The sequence below is a fragment of the Sorex araneus genome, chromosome 4, assembly GCF_027595985.1.
Source record: "Sorex araneus isolate mSorAra2 chromosome 4, mSorAra2.pri, whole genome shotgun sequence".
NCBI lineage: Eukaryota > Metazoa > Chordata > Mammalia > Eulipotyphla > Soricidae > Sorex > Sorex araneus.
Genome location: NC_073305.1, coordinates 88534780 through 88559882, shown reverse-complemented (window position 1 = coordinate 88559882; position 25103 = coordinate 88534780). Strand labels below are relative to the sequence as shown.

The 25103-nt window shown below is 37.1% G+C and overlaps 1 protein-coding gene across 1 annotated transcript in view; it reads left to right on the top strand.

The window, feature by feature from the left end:
* The window catches only part of COL21A1 (collagen type XXI alpha 1 chain), a 216607-nt gene that overhangs the window by 109044 nt on the left and 82460 nt on the right, over positions 1-25103 (top strand). The window contains exon 10 of the mRNA XM_004605865.2: positions 5937-5999. Within this exon, the coding sequence (XP_004605922.2) occupies positions 5937-5999 (63 nt within the window). The remainder of the gene's footprint in view (positions 1-5936; positions 6000-25103) is intronic.

Genomic DNA, 25103 nt, shown 5'->3' with positions numbered 1-25103 from the left:
AGCTTTGCTTTTTCAGGACTTGGCATTGACCCACCATACCAACTGGCCAAGAATTGTCAGTTTGGCCCCAGGACCTCCTGATCACCATTTTAGAATGATCCAGTCCCTCCACAAAAAATAAATAAAATCACTGTTATAAAGTTTATTCAAAGCATATCTATTGGGTTTGAAATTTGGCGTCAGTATATGGTTTAATATTGCAGACTGTTGTGAGGTTGCATCTAATCCAACAGTTTTTTAAACAGATGCTTTTTAGGATAATCTGGCCTAACATAGACATAGAGCTGTAAGATGCTCCTAGGAGAATATACCATGGTAAAACTGCTTGGTGATTATGACATACTAAAAAGATTCTCTTAAATAATTTATATCTTTTATTCAACTTGGAATCACTATATCACTGTCATTTCGTTGATCATTGATTTGCTCAAGTGGTCTCAGTAAAGTCTCCATTCGTCCTAGCCCTGAGATTTTAGAAGCCTCTCTTTACTCTCTTTACTCCTTCCCAATGGTGCTGCATTAGAGGTTCTTCAGGGTCAGGGGAATGATATCCATCATTGTTACTATATATAAAATGATTTGACATATGAGTTGTAATGTAAAACTCAGGTCTTTTGATATCTGACCATTCATTGCTCAGCTGCTTTTTTGATTCTCAGTGAGATTTGGGTCACCCACCACAATCTCTGTTTATTCACTTTGGAGGAAGGTTTGATATGCCTCTGATATTTTCTGATTCCTCATTAGGAATCCATGGGTTTCTAGCATGACAGCAATCTTCATCCACACATGTTTCAACAGCAGAATTTCAACACATCCTTTATCTTATCTGGCAAAGATTTCCACTATTTCCCAGTTTCATGTGTTGTTCATTTTCCTTCCCTTTTCTTATTCATACTCTAACCCCATTGCCACCTACTACTTTAAGTGAAATCACAGTTTTCCACCAGTTTTTGAGTTGGCGTGTCTCCTTGCTCTGCTTTCCATTTTCTTCTAAAAATCTGGCTATAGGACAGGAACACACACAGTCTTTTATTCTTGTAGGACTCTTTCCTCTGGAGGTAGTTTCTTCCCCAGTTCAGGGACTTGTATGTGAAAAACAGAATCCCTAGCAACATACTGTATTGTGCTTTCTTCAAAGAATTTCTGGCTTGGAAAATTGATAGTATTTTAATCAGTTCAGCAGAACGCAAACTAGAACAGACAAGGTAATTTTATGAGCATGCTCCTGGGATTTATCATTTTTGTTTTATACTCTCTGAACACTTTCACTCATGTCCATCAAAGTTACCTATGAAGAACCAATCTAGTCTAATAACCAGAAAAAAAATGTCTGGATGCTCAATGCAGCCTTGAGAAATTCTTGTGTGCATATAGTTATATAAGCATGTCACAATGACAGTTAACATAAATGAGCTCTTTGGAATACCAGTGTCCAGCATAATGCTTAATTTAACCTAAGCAATTTTGGAATCACTTAAAAAGGTATTTATCTTTATTTCCAGTTAAACTGTATTGGATGCCTTTGTTCTATATGAAAGGTCCAAAGAATTCTGGATTTACAAACAGGTCCATTTTAAATGGCCTGTATATTGTAAAGTGACAGCTCCTTCCCCAACTATAGAAACCATAGGAACATTTGTAACTACAAACTTTCAGAATTTGGCTTAACTTTTAGTATTGACATATTCATTTATTTCACCCTAATAGTCTCACTAATTAGATAAATATTTGACTGTTAGTATTTCTTCTATATACAATACAAAGGGCTCTGGGAAGCTCCAGAACCACTGTGTTCACAATTGTTTTTAAGGGTGAGGGAAGTTTCTGGGGGGTTCAGTGTTTACTCCTGACTTTGTACTCAGGGATCACTACTGATGGTGCTCAGAGGACCTTATGTGGTTCCTGGAATTGAATTTGGGTTGGTTCTCTGCCAGGCAAGCATTTTACCCCCTTTTTCATCTCTCTGACCCCATGTTCACATTTTTAACAAGACTAGGTAGTTATATTCTAGCCTAAGAGTGAGCAATTGAGTTGATTGAAGATACTGATCTTGGAGAATGGAATAGATTGTAGGTCATATATTCTTGTGGGGGCTAGAAAGTTGCATGAAGGTACAAGAATTTTTGAAAAGAGGAATTCATAAAATGGGATTTGGGTTAAAGTGAACAGATCCACAGATATCAATTTTTGAAGTGCAGCTTAAAATATTTGCTTACTCTTGGAAGGACAACTGTTTTTCACTTTAATCATTAGAATTTACACTTTCTGAGAGGTCATATACAGAGATGTTTTAGCTTAGTCCCTAAAGTCTATGACATTTCCAGGCCTGTCAGCAACTCAAAACTTCTGTGGCACAAATTCAACTCAACATAAGTAAGTGTTGCTTTTCAGCTGAATATGTACTTAAGTACAAATGTGCTAATATTTCAACTACTTTAGAATATAGAAGATTAGGAATTTAGTTACAGATACATAATAATAAATCAGATGTCAAATTTAATGCATTTGAAATATTTTCCTGTGTTAAATTTATTGATGTTCTGCGTGTCTGGTTTTGATCACTGTATGCTTTGTAACATGAGTGGGTACTGTAATATTTAGTAGCATGGGCTCTGAAACTGAATTGACTGAGTTCTCATCATTATGCATCACTGTTGTGTGACACTGGGCAAGTTATCTAACTTCCCTAGGCTTCAGTTTTCTCTGCATAAAATGGAATGATAAAACCCATTGAATACACACACACATATCTTAGTGCTTAGAAAAATAATCACTATATCACTGTCATCCCATTGTTCATCAATTTACTCGAGTGGGTGCCAGTAATGTCTCCATTCATCCCAGCGCTGAGATTTTAGCAGCCTCTCCTTCTCATTTTTCTCAATGATTGGAAGCTCTTTTCAGGGTCAGGGGAATGATACCTGTTATTATTACTGTTTTTGGCACATCGAATACACCATGGGGAGCTTGCCAGGCTCTGCCATGCGGGCTGCATACTCTCAGTAGCTTGCCAGGCTCTCCGAGAGTAGAAAATAATAAGCAATAGATAAAGATAAGCATTTAGTTCCTGCCAAAATTTTTATTCTTTATCATCTTATTCTCTTTCAATTTTTTACTCTTAGGGTTTTCTAAATAGTTCCTAGGATTTAAGCTTATATTTCCTATTTCATGGAAATAACACCAAGTACTTTGTCTCTTTTGCAAATAATGTAGTGAGGTCAGAATTTAAAATAGCAATTAAAATCTATCAGCAATAATAGATATGAATTTTCTTCTTGGGACTGCTGACCAGTATTATCTACCTTTTAAAATCACATTGAATTTATATTTTGGGTGATTCCCCCCCTTAGTTAGATTTATTTAAAATATTATTAAATATGTCTTGTACTTTTGTGCAGACTGAAAACACAAATCCATTTTCATCTTATGCCAGTGTTTTATTTCAGTCCCATCATGGTAGAATTTTAACCCTCTCTGGTCCTTTTGATGTATTAGATTTTGATGATAATAGATATTATTGTTTATAATAAAGAGGTCCTTCAGAGACTTGATTTCTTTTGAAACATTAATATGCTAATAATTATGTAGTCTCTGTTTAATACCCAGTATTGTAAGAAATAAAAGAGAGAGAAAATAAGTATACTCTTTTCAAGGAGTCTTTTTTAAAGGGGGAGAGTACATTCAGTGTTGCTCAAGAGTCACTCCTGAAGCTGGAGCAATAGCACAGCGGGTAGGGCGTTTGCCTTGCACGCGACCGACCTGGGTTCGATTTCCAGCATGCCATATGGTCTCCTGAGCACCGCCAGGAGTAATTCCTGAGTGCAGAGCCAGGAATAACACCTGTGCATTGCCAGGTGTGACCCAAAAAGAAAAAAAAAAGTCACTCCTGATTCTGTATTCATCAAGGGTCACTCCTGACTCGATTTATGAAGGGATATTGATTCATTTGACAAATAAAAACTAACCACAGGGAAAATTAAAAAGAATAGTTCTCAAAATATGCTTCCCTTGTATCAGAGCTGCTGTTGCAGATTGACACAACAGGACATCAAATTAAAATGGGACTGCAATGGTAAAAATTTTGTCATATTGAATTTTAAGTAGAAAAGGAAGAAAGTTTCTCCTTAGGAAAAAGACAAGAGATGGAATATGTTGAAACACAGTGTCAAGGAGACTAGTCTGAACATGATAAAGAAGGATGGAAAGAATGGAGGCTAGAAGTTCAAAATAAGAAAAATATTTATAGCTCATGAAAGACTCAGAATATTGTTCCCAAGAGTCCAACTTTCATTGGAAGATACTGAATTAGAATCATAAAATATACCTCTTTAGCAAGATACTGTATATATTAGCATTATTATTTGGGGGGATTTTTTTTTTGCTACCCTTGTCCCTCACACCCCTAGTATTATTCCTCCCTGCTTAGATGTATGGTTACTACTTCTCATCTCTTTTGAAATGACATTTTCCTTTTTCTCAGCCTTTCGTCATTTGAGTTTCTTACTCTTAAGTGAAAAGTCCATCCTGTCTTCACTGCCTCTTTGATCGAGTTCACAAAGTTCTTTCCACTTTTCCTGTTATATTTTAGGAAGAAATCTCGTTGGCCAGTAACCTGAAGTAGTATTTCAAAATAGTGAAATTGGCTCTGAGAAAGAGTAGCCTTAGTATTGGCATTCAGTTACTATATAATCACTGAGATCTTTGTGAATAATACAGCGATGAATTATTCCACTGAAATGAGTTGCTTCTATGCAAGAGTTTACTTCAATGATGGCTGAGGCTTCATTTTATTTATTTTTCATTAAGTTTCTCTGTGGGCTTTATGGACTCAGTGGTATGTGGATATGATATTTTTGAAACATTCTTTTAGTATTAAGATATAAAAAGGTCCTTTATATTACCTAAGATGTTACTTTAATTATTCTTTTTCCTGGGCAGTGATCATCTAAATGGCCCGTGTTGCCATGACAACATGGTGGCGTTACCTAGTATGGATCTATGTTAGTTTCCTCAATGTATACAATAATGTTCTTTGAAGGACTCTGGTTTGTGTGAACAAAGTTTATTTTCTCGTTTCTTAGGTATTACAGGCACTCAAGAGAGTGGTGTTGAGCAGAGTTGTTTGACCTAAGTCTCATAAAAATATTAAATTTCAAAATTTTAATATTATGTTGAAAGTAAATTACAAACATAGGCTAAGGATCACTGAATAATTAAAGATAGATGATCATTATGGGGGTGCGGTTGGGAGAGGGAACCTGGGAACACTGGTGGGGATAAAATGAACGTGGTGGTGGAATTGGTAATAGAACGTTGTATGTCTAAAACCCAAAAATAATAACTTTGTAAGTCATGGTGCTTTTACAAAATAAAATGAAAGAGGAACCCCCCCAAACCAGAATCAAACTTGAATATTAAAACTTGAGTTCAATGTATAAAATTATACTGTGTATTACTGTATTTAAATAGATGATTATGAGTTTAATAATGATATTATAGGCCATGACATCTTGACAGTGTACCATTTAGAATGGAATTAAGAATTTAAACTTTTGAGTTTTGAAATACTGCTATCATTGAAATCATATTTATTGTGATTTTTCATAGTTTATTTTGAATTTTAAAAACATATCCTCCCATAGTATGAATATTTTACACAGGTGAAAATTACTTTAGTTATATGTAGTGTGCTCACAGAAATTAAACTAAATCACTTTAGTTGAATCTAATAAATAGTCTTTAAATACTAAAAGAAGTATTTGAGATATGGCATCATGCTTAAATCTTACTTTGGGATGTTCATCTATGATTTTTGATTTACAAAATGCTTCACATATTGGAGTTGTTGGCTTTGAACACTGATAGGCATTGACTGTGATACCAATGTCTGTTGTTTGGTATTAAAAAGATTTGTTTTGTCTTTTCTTCTCTAGGGTGACCCAGGACAGCCTGGGAGCCCTGGCTACCCTGGACAACCTGGTCAAGATGGTAAGCCTGTGAGTACTGAAAGCTTAGTCATCTCCAGAACTGGGATTATACTGTCAAAGTAAAAAAATCAATGTTAAGGGAAAAAGCCTATGTAAGATTGTAGTATTATGAGAGAGAAATGAACACCACTTGGCTGGAACAAAGTTAGAGAGATTTTGTGAGTACTGAAGGAGAAGTACTAGAGAAGTTTAGGGACAAGTTGATGAATTCAGTGGAGTATATGGAGTATTTTCTTGAGTTTTACAGATATTTCTCTACAATTGGGACATCTATATTTCCTCATTGATAGCTACCAAAGTTAGATTTCTACCCATCCACATAGACTAGAGATGTTTCCTGGATAAAATTTTTTTCCTTGATAACTACATATCAAAATGATGGATATCAGTTCTTGAAAAAGACAATGCCAAATTGAAAACCAGCAAAAAGTTTTTGAAAAAAATTGTATCCCAAAGTGGCAGAAAAATAACGGATTTTCACTAGTTTTTTGTTTTCAGAAAATGTTCTCAGAAAATGACTTTGTAAGTCATGGTGCTTTTACAAAATAAAATGAAAGAGGAAACCTCCCACCAAACCAGTATCAAACTTGAATATTAAAACTTGAATTCAACGTATAAAATTGAACTCAATCTCAGGTCAGGAGCCCTGAAGAAGTTTGTCTAAAGTTTAGTTAATCTGTGAGCAGTATTAAGGCTAACTGTCTTAATAGAATATATTTTATAGTCATTTAGTAGAATGCATTTTCTAGTCACTTTTACTTCAGTTTGCATACATCTTTGATGTGTTCAAGAAAGTTTACTTATTTTTTTAGTATTGGTGAATAGTTGAGTTCAGAAATCCTTTTTTTCCCCTTCAGATCTACTGACATTTAAAATTTTTTAAAAGGTGATATTATTTTTTACAAAGAATATATATATGCATTGGTGTATACTTAAAATGTGACTAAGAAATAAGATTTCATAAAGTTTAAAAAGAGACTTTTAGGAACTGTAATGATAGTCTTGCATGCAATTGACCTGATTTTGATCCTCAATATCCCATATGGTTCCCTGAACTCACCAGGAGGGATTCCTGCATGTAGAGCCAGGAGTAAGCCCTGAGCATCACTGGGCATGACACAAAACAAAACAAAAAACAAAAACAGATCTTTATGAATAAAGAAATAGCAGATCTACTTAAAGCATTTGAGGCAGCTATTTACAAGAGCTCTGTTTTTTTTTAATTTATAAAAGTAAATAAACTTGCAACTTAGTTTTTAAACATAAGATAGCTTTAGTCACTATAGAAATTTTTTCCAAGGGAACCCGGGAACACTGGCAGAGGGAAGTTGACAATAGTGCAGGATTGATGCTGGAACATCTTATGTCTAAGACCCTACTCTAAACAGCTTTGTAAATTGCAGTGTTTTAGCGAAATAGCATTAGGAAGTTGTCTCTTAAGAGATATTCTGTATCACGAGGCATTAACTTTTGTTATAAGGAAAGCCATACCATTGTATTGTGACTCACCAAATTCAAGGTAAGAAAAAAAAAACTGAGTTCTAATGTTAAACTCGGTACTGCAATCATCAGAACAAATGAGGTACATGTTAAGTCCTTGAGAGAGGGTCAATACCAAACTCTGTACTGAAAAACCCATCAACTTTTGAGGAAGTAATGATATACCAAGTACTCTTCCACCAGTTCCATGACAAAGTATTAGGTATGCAGAAGAGCTTTTCTAAAGAGAGGTGATCTAAGAGGGGTCTTCTAAAGAATTAACAAAGTAGTAACCAACTAAGGAACTATGGGGGGAAAGAGACAGACAACCTACTTAGTTGACCCAATGGGATGCATTCCAAGAGTGCTGGAAATTAATTTGGAATTTTGAGAAACACAATGAGTTGACCTGGTATACAATATTGAAAGACAAATATCAACATTGTGTGACAGAGTGGACTCCGGGCCAAGATAAAAGCTTGAGACCACATGCAAAGGGGGCAGGATTCTACAAAAGAGGTAAAAATGGCTATTACTTTTAAATAAAAAGAAAGAGAATGGCTTAGACTGGGATAGTGTGGTTAGAGAGAAGAATTAATAGTGGTCAGTTTCTGGATTATTTTTTAAATCTATATTTAAAAATATAAATATAATCAGTTTTAAAACTGATCATATCTGCTGGTAAATTAGAAGTGAAGCATGAACATGAAAGGAGATTCAAAAGATATTGCTTGATGAATTATTTGTATGTCAGTACCAGTTACTGATTTGGGCAATGCTAGGTGAAATGTAAGTTTTCATAGGAAAAATTAAGAATGTCTTATTTAAAACATGTTCTCTAGAATGAGTTATGAATTGACATTTTTGCAATTAGCTTGATGTTAATAATCATGATCTTACTTTATGATTTTTTAAAGTAGAATTAATTTCTTATCTATTGTCATCAAATACAAAGAAATATTAACTTTTGTACCTGCAAATATGATTTCTAATACATAGCTGTAGCTACATGTTACCTTCTATCTTAGAATAGTATTAGAGAAAGAACAGAACCTTAATATACAGAATAAAGTTCACATCCTAGTCTGCAAGGATTGTCAATACATTTCAAACTAAAAAGTAAATCTTTATACATATGATTCAATTTAGAATCTTGAGGTAGGGAAGTTATCCTGGTTGATCTGAGTAACTCACATATAACTACAAGAGTCCTTATAAAAGAGAGGCTGGAGATTCATTGGGAAGGGAGGAGATGCAATAATGCAAGCAAAACTTGGAAAGCTTTGACTGTGAGCCAAAGAATGTAAATAGCCACTAAAGGTCAAAAAGGGAAGAGACAGATCCAGAAGGACATCCAGGACATCCAGAATGAATCTTGTACTTCTGATACCTTCCAAATTCACTCTCAAAGCCCATTTTATACTTCATGATTATAAGATAGTAAGATTTTGTTGCTTGAAGCCGCTGTGTTTAGGGTAATTTGTTACAGCAGCAATTGGGAACTGATACAATATTGCTGGGATGACGTCTTTATTAAATATGCCCCTTTCCTAGTGTTTCTTTCTGTCTATAGAAGGTATGAGGTAGGGGGGACCAGGAAGGAAAAGAAACCAAGCCAAAGAGCTGGAACAGCTGATGGTCATTAGTGCCTGTCCAGGGCCAAGCTCTCAGGGCGAGTGGGAGGGTGTGGGTGGAGCCTCTGGCTAGGGATAGAAGCCATCTGGATTATGGAAACTTGGATGGAATATTTTGAAGGGAATTCTGCTTTGTTTGGATTTGGTTCTATGCAATCCCCTCGATGAGCAATTTGAATCTCTTTCACATATAACCAGGCCAAGTCAACTGGAGCTTTAAATAGGAAATTATTCCACTCTGGAGAAGTACTAATTTTCATAAGGAAAATGCCTTCAACAAAAATTAAAGAGCTATTTTAAAATTCTTCTATTTCTTTCACATTTCTTTATCAGTTTAACAGCTTCTAGCAGCATAATATCAGCATGTTACTCTATCATTCTTATATTATAAAAGGAGAGGTGGAGAAATATGATATTATTGTCTGGTTAATTCTGAGTAACAAACTATTAAAGGCTGCTGTAAGCATTGCTATTTAAAAAAGAAAACTTATACAAGAAAACATATACCAGGATCATGATTTGATAGAATTTTATAGTTCTATGCTACTCATTTCTATATTTTTCGTAATTAACTTGTCTTCATGAAGTTTTGAAAATACTGAAACCAAAGTCCTATCTAGTTGTTGGAAAGTTCTGGGACTTTTTTGGCCTTTGCTTTGTTTTTCTGTTTTTGTTTTTCTGTGTCACACCTGGTGGTGCTTAGCACTTACTCCTGGCTCTGCATTCAGGAATTACTCCTTATGGTGCTTGGGGGATCATATGGAAAGCTAAGGAATCTAACGCAGCTAGGCCACGAGCAAGGCCAGTGAGTGCCTTACCCACTGTACTAGTGTTCCAGTCCTGGCCTTTGCTTTTGTTGTTGTTGTTGTTGTTAATTTTTTTTTTATTGTATCCCTGTGAGATACAAAGGGATTTACAAAGCTGTTCATGATTAGATTTCAGTCACACAATATTCCCAGCACCAGTGTCCCTAAATTCCCTTCCATCACCCCCCACTCCACCACCCCCCAGCCTGCCTCTATGGCAGGGGCTTTTCTCTCACTGTCTCTATCTCTATCTCTATTTCTGTCTCTGTCTCTGTCTCTGTATCTCAGTCTCTCTGTCTCTGTCTCTCTGTCTCTATCTCTGTATCTCTTTGTCTCTCTCTGTCTCTGTCTCTGTATCTCTCTCTCTTTCTCTTTTCTTTTGGGCATTGTGGTTTGGTAGCTGGGATTGATCATGCTGGACAAGATCTGAGTGTTAAAAGTAAGTAAAGGGAGGGGGTGTGGAGCAATAATACAGCCAGTAGGGCATTTGCCTTGCATAAGGCCGACCTGGTTCAATCCCCAGTGTCCCATATGGTCCCCCAAGCACAGCCAGGAGTAATTCTTGAGTGCAGAGCCAGGAGTAACCTCTGAGCATCACTGGGTGTGACCCAAAAAACAAAATAAATAAATAAATAAATAAATAAAAGTAAAGGGATATTCTTGCTAACCTTTCAGTGTCAATACTACTTTGTTTTAAGCCACTTCTTTTTTAAAAACTTTTTTTTATTCAATCACCGTGAGAACAGCTACAAAGCTTTCCAGTCTAAGTCTCAGTCATACAATGATCAAACACCCATCCCCTCACCAGTGCACACCCTCCACCACCAAGAACCCCAGTATACCTCCCATCCCACCCCTCTGCCTGCCTGTATGGCAGATGATTTTCACCTTACTCTCTCTCTCTGCTTTGATTACATTCAATATTTTGACAAAAAATCCACCATTATTATTTGGAATTTTCCCCAACATTCAGACCTGCCGAAAAGGCATCATTAGGTAATTTGTTTTCTATTGCTAATATGAAGAACATTTTGGATTTCTGATATTTTAGTAACAAGTCTGGAGGGATTTCTGCCAAAAGCCACTGGGTTCCGAGATTGTTTTGTGTGCCTCTGGGATCATGGCATTCAGAGCCAGGAGCCGTTCATGGGTGGCAACTTGGAGCCTCGTTGGGGCAGGGAGAGGGGCCAGTTCCACTCCCCATCCCATGAGACTCCTCATGTCACATTTCAGCAGTCTCATAGCTGGCTGTCCAATAGGCTCTGAAAAGGTGGCAGCCACCACGCTGCCAGGGAGAATAGGCAGAAGGGACAAACCCCTTTCTCCACTCAGGGTGGCACAGAGCCGTAGTTTAATGATCAGTCCAGATGCATTTCTGCCAAAAGCCGCTGGGTTCCGAGATTGGTTTGTGTGCCTCTGGGATGATGGCCGTTCACAAACCAGGAGCCATTCCTGGGCAGCAACTCCGGGCCTCGTTGGGGCGGGGAGAGGTAAGCCACTTCTTTAGTGACTGAGAAAGTGACTCAAGTGGTAGAGCACATACCTTGCATATGTATAGAATGACTTAGATTTGATCTCCAGCATCTCATGTACCACAATCGCCTATAGTGGTAGCCCCCACAACTAGCCACAATAGAAAATTGTTTTAATTTTATGCATATTAATTTCTCATTTGAAAAGTAAGACAATGGTGTCAGACGGAACTAGAATCCTTTCAGTGTTTTGCTTTTTTTTTTAAGGAAGGACATCATATTTGCCAAGAGAGAAAAGATAACTAGGCTAAGCTGTAGATTAATGAAGTCATTTTTATAACTTGCTATAAGTATACTGCCACCAGCAGACAAAGAGCAGATTGAGTAACAGTCAATGATAGCTCCTGCTTCATCCCCTTTTCCTCCTCAGTGTGCCCATAGTGGTCTGAAGGTTTCTGATGGGGACCAATATCTGTTCCTGGATGGTTAAGTCTTACAGAAATAGTAATCTGTAGAAGTTGGGAATGTCAAAGTAAGTTACAATGCTTTACCAAACCACTTATAAAAGAAGTATAGAGACAGGTTAGTAAGAGATAAAGTTGTATAGTTAGGAGAGAATAAAAATAATATACATACTATATACTATATTTTAACCATACGGTTTGTTATTTGAGTTTTAGTTTTTTTAGAAATATAAAACTGTCCCATGGTAAAATGTCTTTTGTTATTTCTTTTGTGCTTTTTATTGAATATTAAATACTCTACTATATGTTTATCTACTTTATTATGCCTTTTAAAGTGTTTTAATACTTAATTAAATTTTTGGAAAGAATTTTGTTATTTAGAGTTGCATAATGATACAAAATCTTCAAACCATTCTTTGTTTTTTTGTTTTATTTTTTTGGGTCACACCCAGTGATGTTCAGGAGTTTCTCCTGGCTCTACACTCAGGAATTACTTCTGGCGGTGCTTGAGGGACTATATGGGATGCCGAGGATTGAACCCTGGTCAGCTGTATGCAAGGCAAATGCCCTACCCACTGTACTATCACTCTGGCCCCCTCAAAACATGTTGTTTTATTTGGGGGGGACCACATCTAACTGTACTAATTTTCACCTCAGGGGTCACTCTAACAAGACAAGTTCCCTACCTGCTGTACTATCTTATCTGTATAAAGATAAAAAAAAATTTTTTTATTGAATCATCATGAGATAGAGTTACAAAGTTGTTCATGATTATGTTTCAAGCATACAATGTTCTAGTACCCAACCTTTCACCAATGTGGATTTCCCGGCACCAATGGCAGGAGGGAATCTGGGGACATTGGTGGAAATTCCAAATTTTTTTGACGAATATAAAGAATGGCTATTCTAAAAAGGAAATTCAATCAGAGTAAATGTACAACTTCTACTTGTCTGGAAGATATTATTTAACTTTGGTGAAGAAAGGGTCAGCATACATAATGGAACATCTAAGGAGCTGATATAACAAGTTTGGGCATAATTAGTAAATATATGGTACTTACATTAAGAAAGATTACAGTATGTACCTCTTTGGAGTGTTAGGAGTGGTTTATGATTGAGTTTCAATCATACAATGCTTCTAGAGTTTAGGATACTCTAGGGATATGTAGGATCTGGAAATCATTTGCAGAAGAGTTACTGGGAAAAACTTAAGAACCAAGAAGATAGATGGTGAAGAAGGACTGAATGAGTTTCAGGTGTAATCAAAACAAGAGATGTTAAACTTCTGAGTACTGAAGAATGATGGTGGGAGATAGTTGGAAGGGAAGGAAAACTAGAATTTCTGCTTGCAAAGTAAGCTTGATGGGGGGTGTGAATAATTAATAATAGAACAATGAAGACCCAGGAGACAAGCTTTTAACATTTTTCTTCTTTCAGGCTCTTTACTAAATATGGTACCAATTGTGAACTCAAAAGTTTAAGAGCTGTGGGGAATTTGGGGCCGAGTGCCATAAAGATTAAAGACCTGGAAAATGGGATACGTTAGGACAAAAGCCAGAGGAATGAGTATTACTTAGTTTGGAAAAGCAAATCATAAGAAGTTGCTTGATTATGAGGTGTATGAAACACCCTTTAAGAGAGAATTGTTTCTACCTGAATTCTCACTTCAGCTGGGTTTCTTACTAAAGTGTTCATTGTTTCAGTATCTCTCTTACACACACACACACACACACACACACACACACACACACACCCTTATGAGAGTCCTATTGATAAACTAAAATATAGACCATACGCTTTGAGTCAACTATCTTAAGCAGAGCAGTTCATCTTCTTTTTCTATAATAATGTTGCTTAAAAACTGAATCCTTCCAAAAAGTTTGAAACTAAGTTTAAACAAAAAATACCCCAATTTTAATCTCAGGTCAGAGATACAGTACAGGGTAAAATACTTCCACCCCAAGCGATTCAGATTCCATCCCTAGTATCACTAATCTGTTGAGCATCTCCAAGATTGATTCCTGACTACAGGGATAAGAGTAAGCCCTTTGAAACCCCTCCCCGCCCCAAGGGACCCAGCCCTGGCTGCCCAAATCCTCCAGAACTCAACCACCACCATGTTCATGGCTGCTCTCCACACACTCAGGCTGAGCCTCACCCATGAGTAAACCTGTACCTTTTGCAGCCACCCAACACGTCATACTTCACAGCACTCATATCCCAAGAATAGCTGGGATTTAAAGTATAAGGCAACCAATCTTAGAGGGAAATATATTTTGCATATATATATACATATATATATGCATACACACTCATATATAAGCACACAAGACTCAACCTTTAATAACACAATAATAATCTCTTATAGAAGGGTCTAATGGCCCCTAGGTGAAATACAACAATCTTCACACACTCTCTTCTAAGGGAAGTGTTTTTGGAGAAGTTTCATTGTTTTATTCATAACAATACAAAATAAATTTTTTTGGTTCTGGTTTGAGGCAAGGGTTAAGGTTTGGGATGGAAATATCCAAAATATGGTGGTGGGAAAGTGTAATGGTGGTGGGATTGGTGTTTGAATATTAATTGTAATCAAATATTGTGAACTACTTTACCAGAAGAAAAAAAAAGGGGAAAAAGAGTAGGCTCTGGACCACAACTGGGTGTGGCCTGACACTTTCTATCACCCCTAATTAATCTTTTTTATAAATATTTCCTAGACATAGTTTAGTTGGTTATTTTCTTTAACACTATTTTTAGTATAAATCTCATATATGTGGTTTTTTCATATTTACCTCTTTTATTTTACATATTTATGCTTATTTGATACATTATATTTGTAGTTACTTTTTTAATTTAGGCACTCAATTTATTGTTCAAAAGTACACTTAATATTAATGATTTTAAAGATAAATTATGCTTTTACTATATCTTTTAACTGTAGTCTCTATAAATACAAAGTGACTTTTGTTAGTATTTTTAAATCGTTCATTAGAAGTGTCAGTTTGGACTCATTAATTTCTTGCATGTTTTCTCATCTTTCATTCATTTAATGATGAATCCAATATTTGATAGGTGGATATTATGTTTCTACAAATATTCTAGGTGTGAAGAACATGGTAGTGAGCAAAATAGACAAGATCTTATAGCTGGTTTGAAACTCTCAGGAAACTATTAAGAAGTGACAGACTATGAACTTCCAATCATAAAGGTTTAATAAATAAATATTATCAGAGGTGATAAATATTATGGAAAAAGTAGTAAATACAGAAGAGGAAAAGAGGTTGACTGTGGGTTATCTCCCTCTAAAGATAAAGCTCTCTCAGGCCAGAAAGATAGTACAGGGGTTAGAACCATACTTTGTGTGTAGCCACCACTGGTTTGGCTTCATGAACCACATGATCCCATGAGAATCAGGGGATTCAGCCATTTAGACCTCAAGCATTGCCAGATGTGTCTCTGGAGACACCTAACCAATGCTGGGGTGTCCCAAGCAGTCCTGGAAAAACAGTCCATGACCCAAACAGCTCCTTCTTGGGTCCTCACATTGAATCAGTGGCCAGCCTGGTTAGCTGAGAATCACTGGGAGGGTCCTCTAGATTCCTGAAGACAGTTTGGGACCCTTCATATATATAAATTATTAAACAAATGACATTAGTTGCCTCAAAATGGTGTGCATACTCCTCCTTTAGTTTTAACCATGGTATGACTTTTGTTGTTGTTGTTTTAGTGATGTCAGGGATCGACTCCAGGGTCTCATATGTGGGACATGAGCTCTATGGCTGATCCATTTCCCTGGTCCAGATAAATTTGAAGTGTAACTTTACTGAGAGAATGAGACAGTTGACATATGTTTGATAAAAACACATGAATCTCAGAGTTGACCTCTGACTGCGGAGATTATTGTCAAAAATATTAGTAGAGTTCTTTTGTGTGTTTAGCTAAAGGGAAATATTACAGGTAACTGGATGGCATTGCTTTGTATTTATTATCCATCCATCTCTACCTAATGGAGGTAGGGTGAAATTTCATTTTAGGAAATGTAGTTTATTTTGCTTTGAAAAAAAATTTAGTTCTCCCCAGATGAAAGCAAAAAGCTAGTCACTGTCAAATGTAAATTGAACATGTTTGTAAAATATTTTAAAATATCTTTGTGTCACTAAGTATTTGTAATTAATTCCACTATATTTTCTCAAACAGTGATAAACCATCCATCTTACTACACAAGCCAAAAACCTGAGTGTCTTTCTACAATACTAACTAAATTGCTCTTCTCCTGTAACAAGCCATCAGGTTAATCTAAATAAACCCTAAATGGATTCAAGTTCTAGCTCATATCCTCCTCTGTAAGGACCTCACAGTTGTTCTCATCATCGTTCTTACCCCCTAGATTCTATCCTCCACAGTGTAGACTGTGACACTTTCAAAGCTCAAGTCTTAAATGTGGTCCTTCTGATAGAGTCACTAGAAGATCAAAGACTCACAAGCTATGCAGCTAAACTTAACTTTTAAGTCTTTAAAAGATAATATTCACTCTAGAATCTTTCCGTATTCTAGTGCAAATATTTTCTTTTCGATAGTCCTTTTCTCTCAGTGAATATGTTTGATATTCTTACGTTCTGTGACACATTGAAAAACTTCCATCTAGACATTATGCTACTGTTGATATTTCTTTGAGCTTTTCACTGCAAAGCAAGAGCTTCTTATGACAATAACCCATAGCATTAAAATTCTTTCTTCGTACTTTAGAAAGCAGTGTCATATTACATATATAAATATGTAATTTTGCATACAGAAGTATCTAGAATTAATTTAAGTAAACAGCTAAAGCATGTAGATTGTTTGACTGTTGGCTGGATTATATAGAAAATGAACTATTTTTATATATTATTTTTATGTGGAAATTTATTATATTCCTGAGTATTATGTGGAGCTATAAAATCTACCAATAACTAGAAGAATGCACTCTGGACACTGGATTTTGAGTACCCAACCACCCCCTGTGTGCACGTAGGGGTGTCTATCAGAGATTGGGGAATTTTGTAAAACTTTGGAGAAAAGTGCATGAGTGTTAGCTAGAATGATATACTTGCACTTAAAAATAAGAGTAGCTTGCAAAGTGATTTTTTTTCTGGATTTTATTCTCATCTTTAAGCTAGGAAACAAATCTCTCTATCATCTTCCTTATTAAAAATCTGCATATTCAGCTCAGAAGAGTATTTTATAGTATTATTAGAATTGGACATAAAAGAGATTGTGAAACTCACACATTTGATGATTTTATTCCTTAATTTCCACTTTAATGCTATACATCTTTCCTGGAGCTTTCTAACTATGAATCATAGAGGAAAATTAAATTGATTTTATGTTTTTCAGTTTTTCAACACTAAATTTTGGCAGTGAGAATATTTTTTACTAAATTGCCTACACTTTTGTGGAAAATATATAATACTGTTGAAGTTTTTGCAGATGTGGGTGTACAAATATTTGGGCCTGCTGATTTTAAAATGATAAAATTAATGTTGAATACTCTTATTCATTCTATGGTCAGGTGAAAAATAACATTTCTATAGTAAAACACAGAAACTTTTATTCCAAAAACTAAAAACAGCTATATAAAAGGAACACCATGTTTTATTTTTTAGGGAATTTTTCTTGTTTTAATGAATCCTGCTTGATTCAACCAATATTTTATATCTTGTACTTCTTGGAAATTTTTCTGAGTTATAATATTCTCCCTTGGTAACTCTGATTTTCCTGATATTTAGTTCAATTTTTTCCCCAGGAACTTCATTTAATCTATACTAGTGATTTGCACAAAGATTCTCCAACTTGGGTGAACTTTTTGAGTGTTTCTTAAAAAAAATTTTTTACTACACATGCTACCTCTAGTAAAATAACCTTTAAATTTTATATTTTTAAGAACTCATTTCATTATATTAAAACAACAACCCAATTTTCTTATTGTGGGAAACATGACCAAATACCCCATATTTTAATACAAAAACATACAATTTTAAGTATTTTGAGCTGATAGTCACATTTTCAGCATTAGATCTGCATAAATGTTAATTAAAAAGTTGACTCATATTGATCATGGTTGGAATTCTTGGTATATCAATGATTGCCATTAAGGCTACTGAATAACATTCTACGGTAGTGTTCCCATGGACTTGTATAAGGTTATTGAGTCAAAATAAAGGAAAGAAACGTGTTTATTGAGTTTCTAATATATACTAGACATATGTACCTGTGTCTCTATTTGTTTCTTCTCAAAAGGGCAGTCTATTTTGTTTGAAATTTACTAGGCAAAATGACAGCCAGAGTCCCATTAAAGAAAAGGAGAAACAAAAATTCAGCCCAAGATCATTTCCAAATTAAAAATTCATTGTCTTTCCACTTCACTGTATTACCTACAAGAAATTAGAGATTTTACGACACATCATGATTCAGAGTTGAGCTGGGGAAAGGCTAGAACAAGTGTTTCTTAACCTTTCTCTGTCTGTAGCCTCCTCCTCTACTTGTTTTCCTCCAGTGATCTGCTACTCTATTAGTTGTCCTCCTACTCTTGTACTATGACCTCAAATTTATTCATTTTTCACCTGTGGCACCTTGGAATATCCTAGGGATTTTCAGGGGACATAAGGTTAAAAAGAGTCTTGAGTACCTTTATGTTGCTTTAATCCATTGAAATGCAAGGCACCCTCTGTAACAAATGCATCACATTAACTTCTTTATTACATTTTATGTTTTTTTTTTGTTTTTTGGGTCACACCCGGAGATGCACAGGGGTCACTCCTGGCTCATGCACTCAGGAATCACCCCTGGCGGTGCTCAGGGGACCATATGGGATGCTGGGATTCGAACCCGGGGCTGGCCACATGCAAGGCAAATGCCCTACCCGCTGTGCTATCACTCCAGCCCCTACATTTTATGTTTTAAATGTTCTGTTTTCCTCTTCTTTATCTCGATTGATTTTTTTTTTTAATGAGTCACTGTAAGATACACACGGAGCTGTTCATGGTCAGGTTTCATACAATGTTCCAACACCCATACTTCCACCAGTGTATATTTCCCACCACAAATGTCCACCATCCCACACTTCAGTCTCTATGGCAGGTATGCTCTCTCTCTCGCTTGCTCTCTATCTTTCTTTCTCTCACTTCCTTTCCCTTTTCCTCCCCACCCCTTTTTAGCCATTGTGGTTTGCAATACAGATACTGAAAGGTTATTATGTTTATTTTTTAGCATAAATTTCTAATCCAGAGTGATCTTTTCCAATGATCTCTTTCACAGTGGTCCCTTCCCTATCTCAACTGCCTTCTCCCCCAGCACTTGAGTCAGGTTCGAATTATGAACTATTCCTTTTGGCCCTTGTTTCTACTGTCCTTTGGTATTATTCTCATATTATGGTTTATTTTTTATATCCCACAAATGAGCACCATCATTCTATGTCAGTTCCTCTCCTTCTGACTCATTTCACTCAGCATAACACTTTCCATGTCCATGCATTTATAAAAAAATTTCATAGCTCCTTTTTTCCCTAACAGTTGTGTAGTATTCCATTGTGTAGATGTACTGTCAAAATGTACTCTCCAACGCATTATACAGATTCAGTGCAGTCTCTATAAGAATACCCATGATATTTTTCAAAGAAATAGACCAAATACTCTTAAAATTCATATGGAAAAATAGACCCCACAAATAGCTAAAGAGAGCAATTCTTGCAAGAAAGACAATGGGAGGCATTATCTTCTCTAACTTTAAACTGTACTACAAAAGTGGCAGCAATCAAAACAGCATGGTATTGGAATAAAGACAGATCCACATATCAATGGAACAGAGTTAAATATCCTGTCACAAACCCTCAAATATATGATCACTTCACGATCACAATCACGAAATCCTGTTGTTCGTCGATTTCTCGAGCGGGCTCAGTAACTTCTCTATTCGTCCTATCCCTGAGATTTTAGAAGCTCTCACCATTCGGTCTTCCTAATGGTGCCGAATTGGAGGCTCTTTCAGGGTCAGGGGAATGAGATCCAGCTTGTTACTGGCTTTAGCATATGAATACACCATGGGAAGCTTGCTAGGCTATCCCATGTAAGCAGGAAACTCTCAGTAGCTTGCTACTTTCTCCCAGAGGGAGAAGTAGGTTCTAAGATATCGAGTGGCTGCAAAGCGGCTGCATGCTTCTGGGAGCTTTAAAGTCTCTGGATGTTGGCCGTTGGTGGAATTACACACACCTGGGTTCCTCTGCCGGTACCTTCATGTATGAGGCCTGTCCGAACGTGTGGAGAGGGGCCTCAAGCATGGCTATGTCTAGGTTCTGGTGGTCTTCAGCTGCCAGGAGCTCTGCTCGGGGCGGGGAGGGAAGCTGGAGCCCATCCCCTCCAAGGGGCCCTGGGGAAGACAGCCAGGCATGCGGGCAAGAGACTCTCTGCATCTCTCTCTTCTGGGACCTCGCTTTTAAGTCTGTGGATGTTGGCCGTTGATGGGATTACACACATCTGGGATCCTCTGCCGGTACCTTCATATGATCACTTTATCTTTGGAAAAGGAGCAAGAAATATGAAGTAGTGTAAGGAAATCCTTCTCAACAAATGGTACTGGGGAAAATGGACAGCTACATGCAAAAAAAAAAAAAAAAAAAAACCTCAGACTTCTTTCTAACACCAGACACAAAAGTCAAGTCAAAATTGATTAAGGATCTCATTATCAGGGCTGAATCCATAAGGTACATGGAGGAAAATGTGAGCAGAACCCTTCCTGACACTGAAGTTAAGGGAATCTTCAAGGATGAAACACCACTGACTTTGGGGGATATGGTGCCGCGAACATGTCAACCTGTACCTGTGGGGTGAGTGCATCAGAAGCCTTATGGTACCTTCAGACTTACTGACACCCCAAAATTGCCACTGTGCCTTTGGTCAGAACTCAACAACATGGAATCAAGATTACCAAGAAATTAAAAGGCCAAAAGTTAGGTATATGGGAGCCATGCCCACAAACCACCTCTGGCTCAACTATACAAGGTCATTATGGCCTTATTTCGATGAGACACATAGGTAAATCTTGAAAGAGATCAAAAGCCAAAGACACAGCAGTGAGTTCCAGAAGATACCACAGAGCCAGAGATCACTCCAGGCCCTATACCCGGCCAATTTCACTGGTGCACCCCAGATGGAGCAGGTGCAGTTTCCCCGCCTACTCCAGAAGGAATCCCGGTGACCAAGAGCTTCCGCAAGCAAGGCCCAGGTATGTGGGTTCCAGGATTAAATCTCCATGCCACATGGTGGCAAAAGTACCAGGCTGTCTCTCCCCCGCTCTCCACCAGTTCATTGGTCTGGCTGCCACACCTACAATGTGCCTCCGGGTGCCATCTTACTGTACCAAAGTGTACCAACAGCCCTGGTCCAGAGATGCCCAGTTGAATCCCAAAATGGATCAATGCCCTACAGAAATGTCTCTGGAACCCAACCATCTATAATCTAGGATTCCAGAAGCGTGTGTCTGCAGCACCCATGATATTCAAAATGAGCAATGGACAATAAATGATCTAGCATCTGCCCCTGGCAGGCAGGCTTGAATGGTGGTGGGAAAATTCAAGCAAAACATAATGCCCCAAAGTAGAGAGAGAGTATTGCGGAAATTGTCTGCCATGGAGGTAGGGTGAGGACTGGGATGGGGGTGAGGGATATACTGGAGACACTGGTGTGGAAACTATGCACAGGTGTAGGGATGAGTGTTCAATCATTGTACTGCTGAATCTTGAACATGAAATCTTTGTAACTGTATCTCACGGTGATTCAATTAAAAAAAAAAAACGTAATGTGTCGTTCATGCCCAATTCAATCAGCTTAATCAATGGCTGAATAAATAGCAGTATTCCTACTTTAAAAAAAAAAAAACACCACTGACCAAGCAAGTGAAAGCAAAGATAATGAAATGGGACTACATTAACATCTTTAAAGAGGAGAAACAGTATGAAGCATTTGATCTTTTGCAAAATCTGGACTTTTTGAGAAAGCACTAACATGAATATGACATTTAGCTTAACTGTTGAAAATCTGAAAGAAAATCCTTTATTAAATGGGGCTGTTTCAGATGACCAACCATCTTGATAAATAGCAAGTTTCCATAGAAACTTTCGTTTGAGGATTTTTATGAACATTCTTTTCCTGTTGGCACGCAGCATTTTGACCAATTTAAAAGAAGGCTAGCAAAATAACCTTATTTTATCTGATTACACATTCTGTAATCAGAAGATCTGATCCACCATGAATTATTTTCTTAAAGAGAGTGACTGTCAATTTACTAGTGATACAACTTCGGAGAAGTTGCCTTTGAGTCTCAGTAACCTTTTTTTAATCGGGCTATAAAAAGTTATAAGGATTAAAGTGAATTAGTATGTGTGAAATATTTAATCTGGAATGTGATAAATACTACTTAAGTGACTTTTACCAATTTTACAAATTTCCCAACTTTTTCCCACTTGCAATAGCTAATTGTAAATGTCAGACTTTTTAGAGTGGTTTCTGAATTATCTAAACAGCATCCTTGGTGATAGCATTATAAGTGATCTAGCTCTGAGTATGTGCCTAAGCAGTGAGAGAGCTGAAATTCAATACCAGGCCTATTTTGTTCCAGAGTGGTTGAGGGAAAAGGATTCAGTGATAAAGACCATGGTTACTACATGGCTTGGAAGCCGGCCTCAAATGCTGGGGGAAAAGGCAGCTCAGATAGAGAAGGGACCACCAAGTAAAGGGTATCTAGAGGACCAGCTTGGGTTGGGAGATGCAAACCAAATGTAGACTATAGACCGAACACAATGACCAATCAATGCCTCTAATGCAAACTACAACACCCAAAAGGAAAGAGAGAACAAAAGGGAATGCCCTGCCAGAGAGGTAGGTGGGGTGGGGAAGATGGGGGGGGAGCTAAGGACAGGGGTGGTGGGAGGGATACTGGGATCATTAGTGGTGGAGAATGGGCACTGGTAGAGGGATGAGTACTCGATCATTGTATGCCTGAAACGCAAGCATGAAAGTTTGTAAATCTGTAACTGCACCCCAAGGTGATTCACTAATAAAAAATTTTTAAGAAATTTGCTCATGAGGCTGAGCAAAATTGATGTAGATAGACCTCATTGTCTCTCTAGACCGATTTTTTTCCACAAGAATCCAGGATTTATTAAATTAAAAATAATTAAAAATACATCTGTTTTTCTAAGATTGAAATGATGATCTTGGCAAGTAGAAATATGTCTAGATGAGGGGCTGGAGCGATAGCACAGCGGATAGGGCATTTGCCTTGCACTCGGCCAACCCAGGTTCGATTCCCAGCATCCCATATGGTCCCCTGAGCACCACTATGTGTAAGTTCTGAGTGCAGAGCCAGGAGTAACCCCTGTACATTGCCAGGTGTGACCCAAAAAGAAAAAAAAAAAAAGAAAAAAGTCTAGACCCATCTTAACATGAGCTATCACTATACTCGATTTCAGTTTTTGCTGTTGAAAGCTATATAAACATAATATGGTTCCTTGGGAAGTTTTCACACTTGTGTTTACTCTGGATATGAAAATGTGCCAAATCCTGTATTCAGTACTGCAAATATTGGAGTGGATCAGATCTAGTGTCTGAGCTCAGGGAGGCCCAGAATTTAATGGCACTGAATTGGTGTCCACCCAGACAATATGTGAGTTTGAAAAATAAGAATGGTCTTAACACAGAAAGGTTTGTTATAAAACTCACTAGGAAAGAAAAATGTGTGTAAATTAGGCAAGAGATGGAAGAGAAAGTTTTAATTTAAAAATTCTGGAGGAGATGGAGAGATAGTACAGCAGGTTAGGTGCTTGCCTTGCACATGGCTGGCTTGGTTCCAATCCCCCACACCCCATCAGCTCCAGAGAGCCCACCAGAAATGATCCCTGGGTACAGAGCTAGAAGTAAGCCCAGAGCACCAAGGGTGTGGCCCAAAAACCAAAAAGAAAAAAAATATGGTGAAAGCATGATTATTTTGTTCTCTGAATAACTGAAGGAAAAGATGATGCTTGGTGATAAAAAAAATTAGTCATTAATCTGGGAGTAACTAAGAGCATTTTACAAGATATAAAACACAAGTGCCTATAATGCCAGAAATATTAAATTCAGGCTGGCACTTCTAAAATGGCCATTGTGACTATTATATTATTAAACCTAATAAAATAAGAGGGACATTTGAAAATGTCAAAAAATCTGGGACATACGATGTCTCTGAAGTTGTAGTTAGTGTGCTAAAATGTCTCTGAAATTATAGTTAATGTACTAATGAGTAGGTAAATGCAGTACAAATATCCACAAAAAACATACAGAAATGAAATTTGCAGATTTGATAATGAAAATGTAGGATGAGAGAGATAGTAAAGAAAGCAAGGCACTTGCCCTGCATACAGCTGTCCTTGGTTCATTGCTGACACTACATATGATCCCTGGAGCACAGACTGAAGACGAACTCCTAAGCACTGTCAGTTGTGGCCCCAAATCCCAGCTGTCCACCTCACCGCTTCCCAAAAAGAGAATAAAGATGTAATTAGAATCATCAATAAATATCTGTGTTAATATTCAACAGCTGAAAGATATTTATAAACAGTAAAATCTGAAAAAGATGGAATCTGAACAGAGTGGGTAAATGGTGGAATCTAAGTACAAATCAGAAGTGTCTGAAATACCAACCAGAGTGGTCCTAGGAAAGTTGTAATTGAGTTTGGGAAATGTAGAAATATAGTGTTCAGATCGGACAAGTACAGATTTTAGTGATCATGTGCTAAGCGAGGAAAAAGTCATTTACACCTCAGAAGCTTTGCTCTTCACCAGGGCCCAGATTCTGTGCCATGAAGCAGTAGAGATGAAAGTGTTTTCAGCTACGCAGTCAGCCCAGCTTGGAGAGGGGATGTCGTGGCAAGTCACAGCCATCTTCTTTTAGTTAGTTTCAGTGGATTTTTGAAATGAGCCATCAGGAGTTGCTGCATATTCAAGTATATGAAATATAATATTCATTGATCTGCATTTTTATTGCAAAGTAAAATAATTTTATTTAGGGAGCTAGGAGGGAGAGGGTGTGAAGCATGCACTCGAGAGAATTTGGGTTTCTCTAGAGTAGAAATGGTGCCGAGAGGACTCCATTAAGTAAAAGAGGAATTAAGCATCTTAGATTGAGAGGCAGAGATCCTCAGAATGGAGAATGCTTTATTCCAATGGTTAACATGGATGATGTGGGAGTG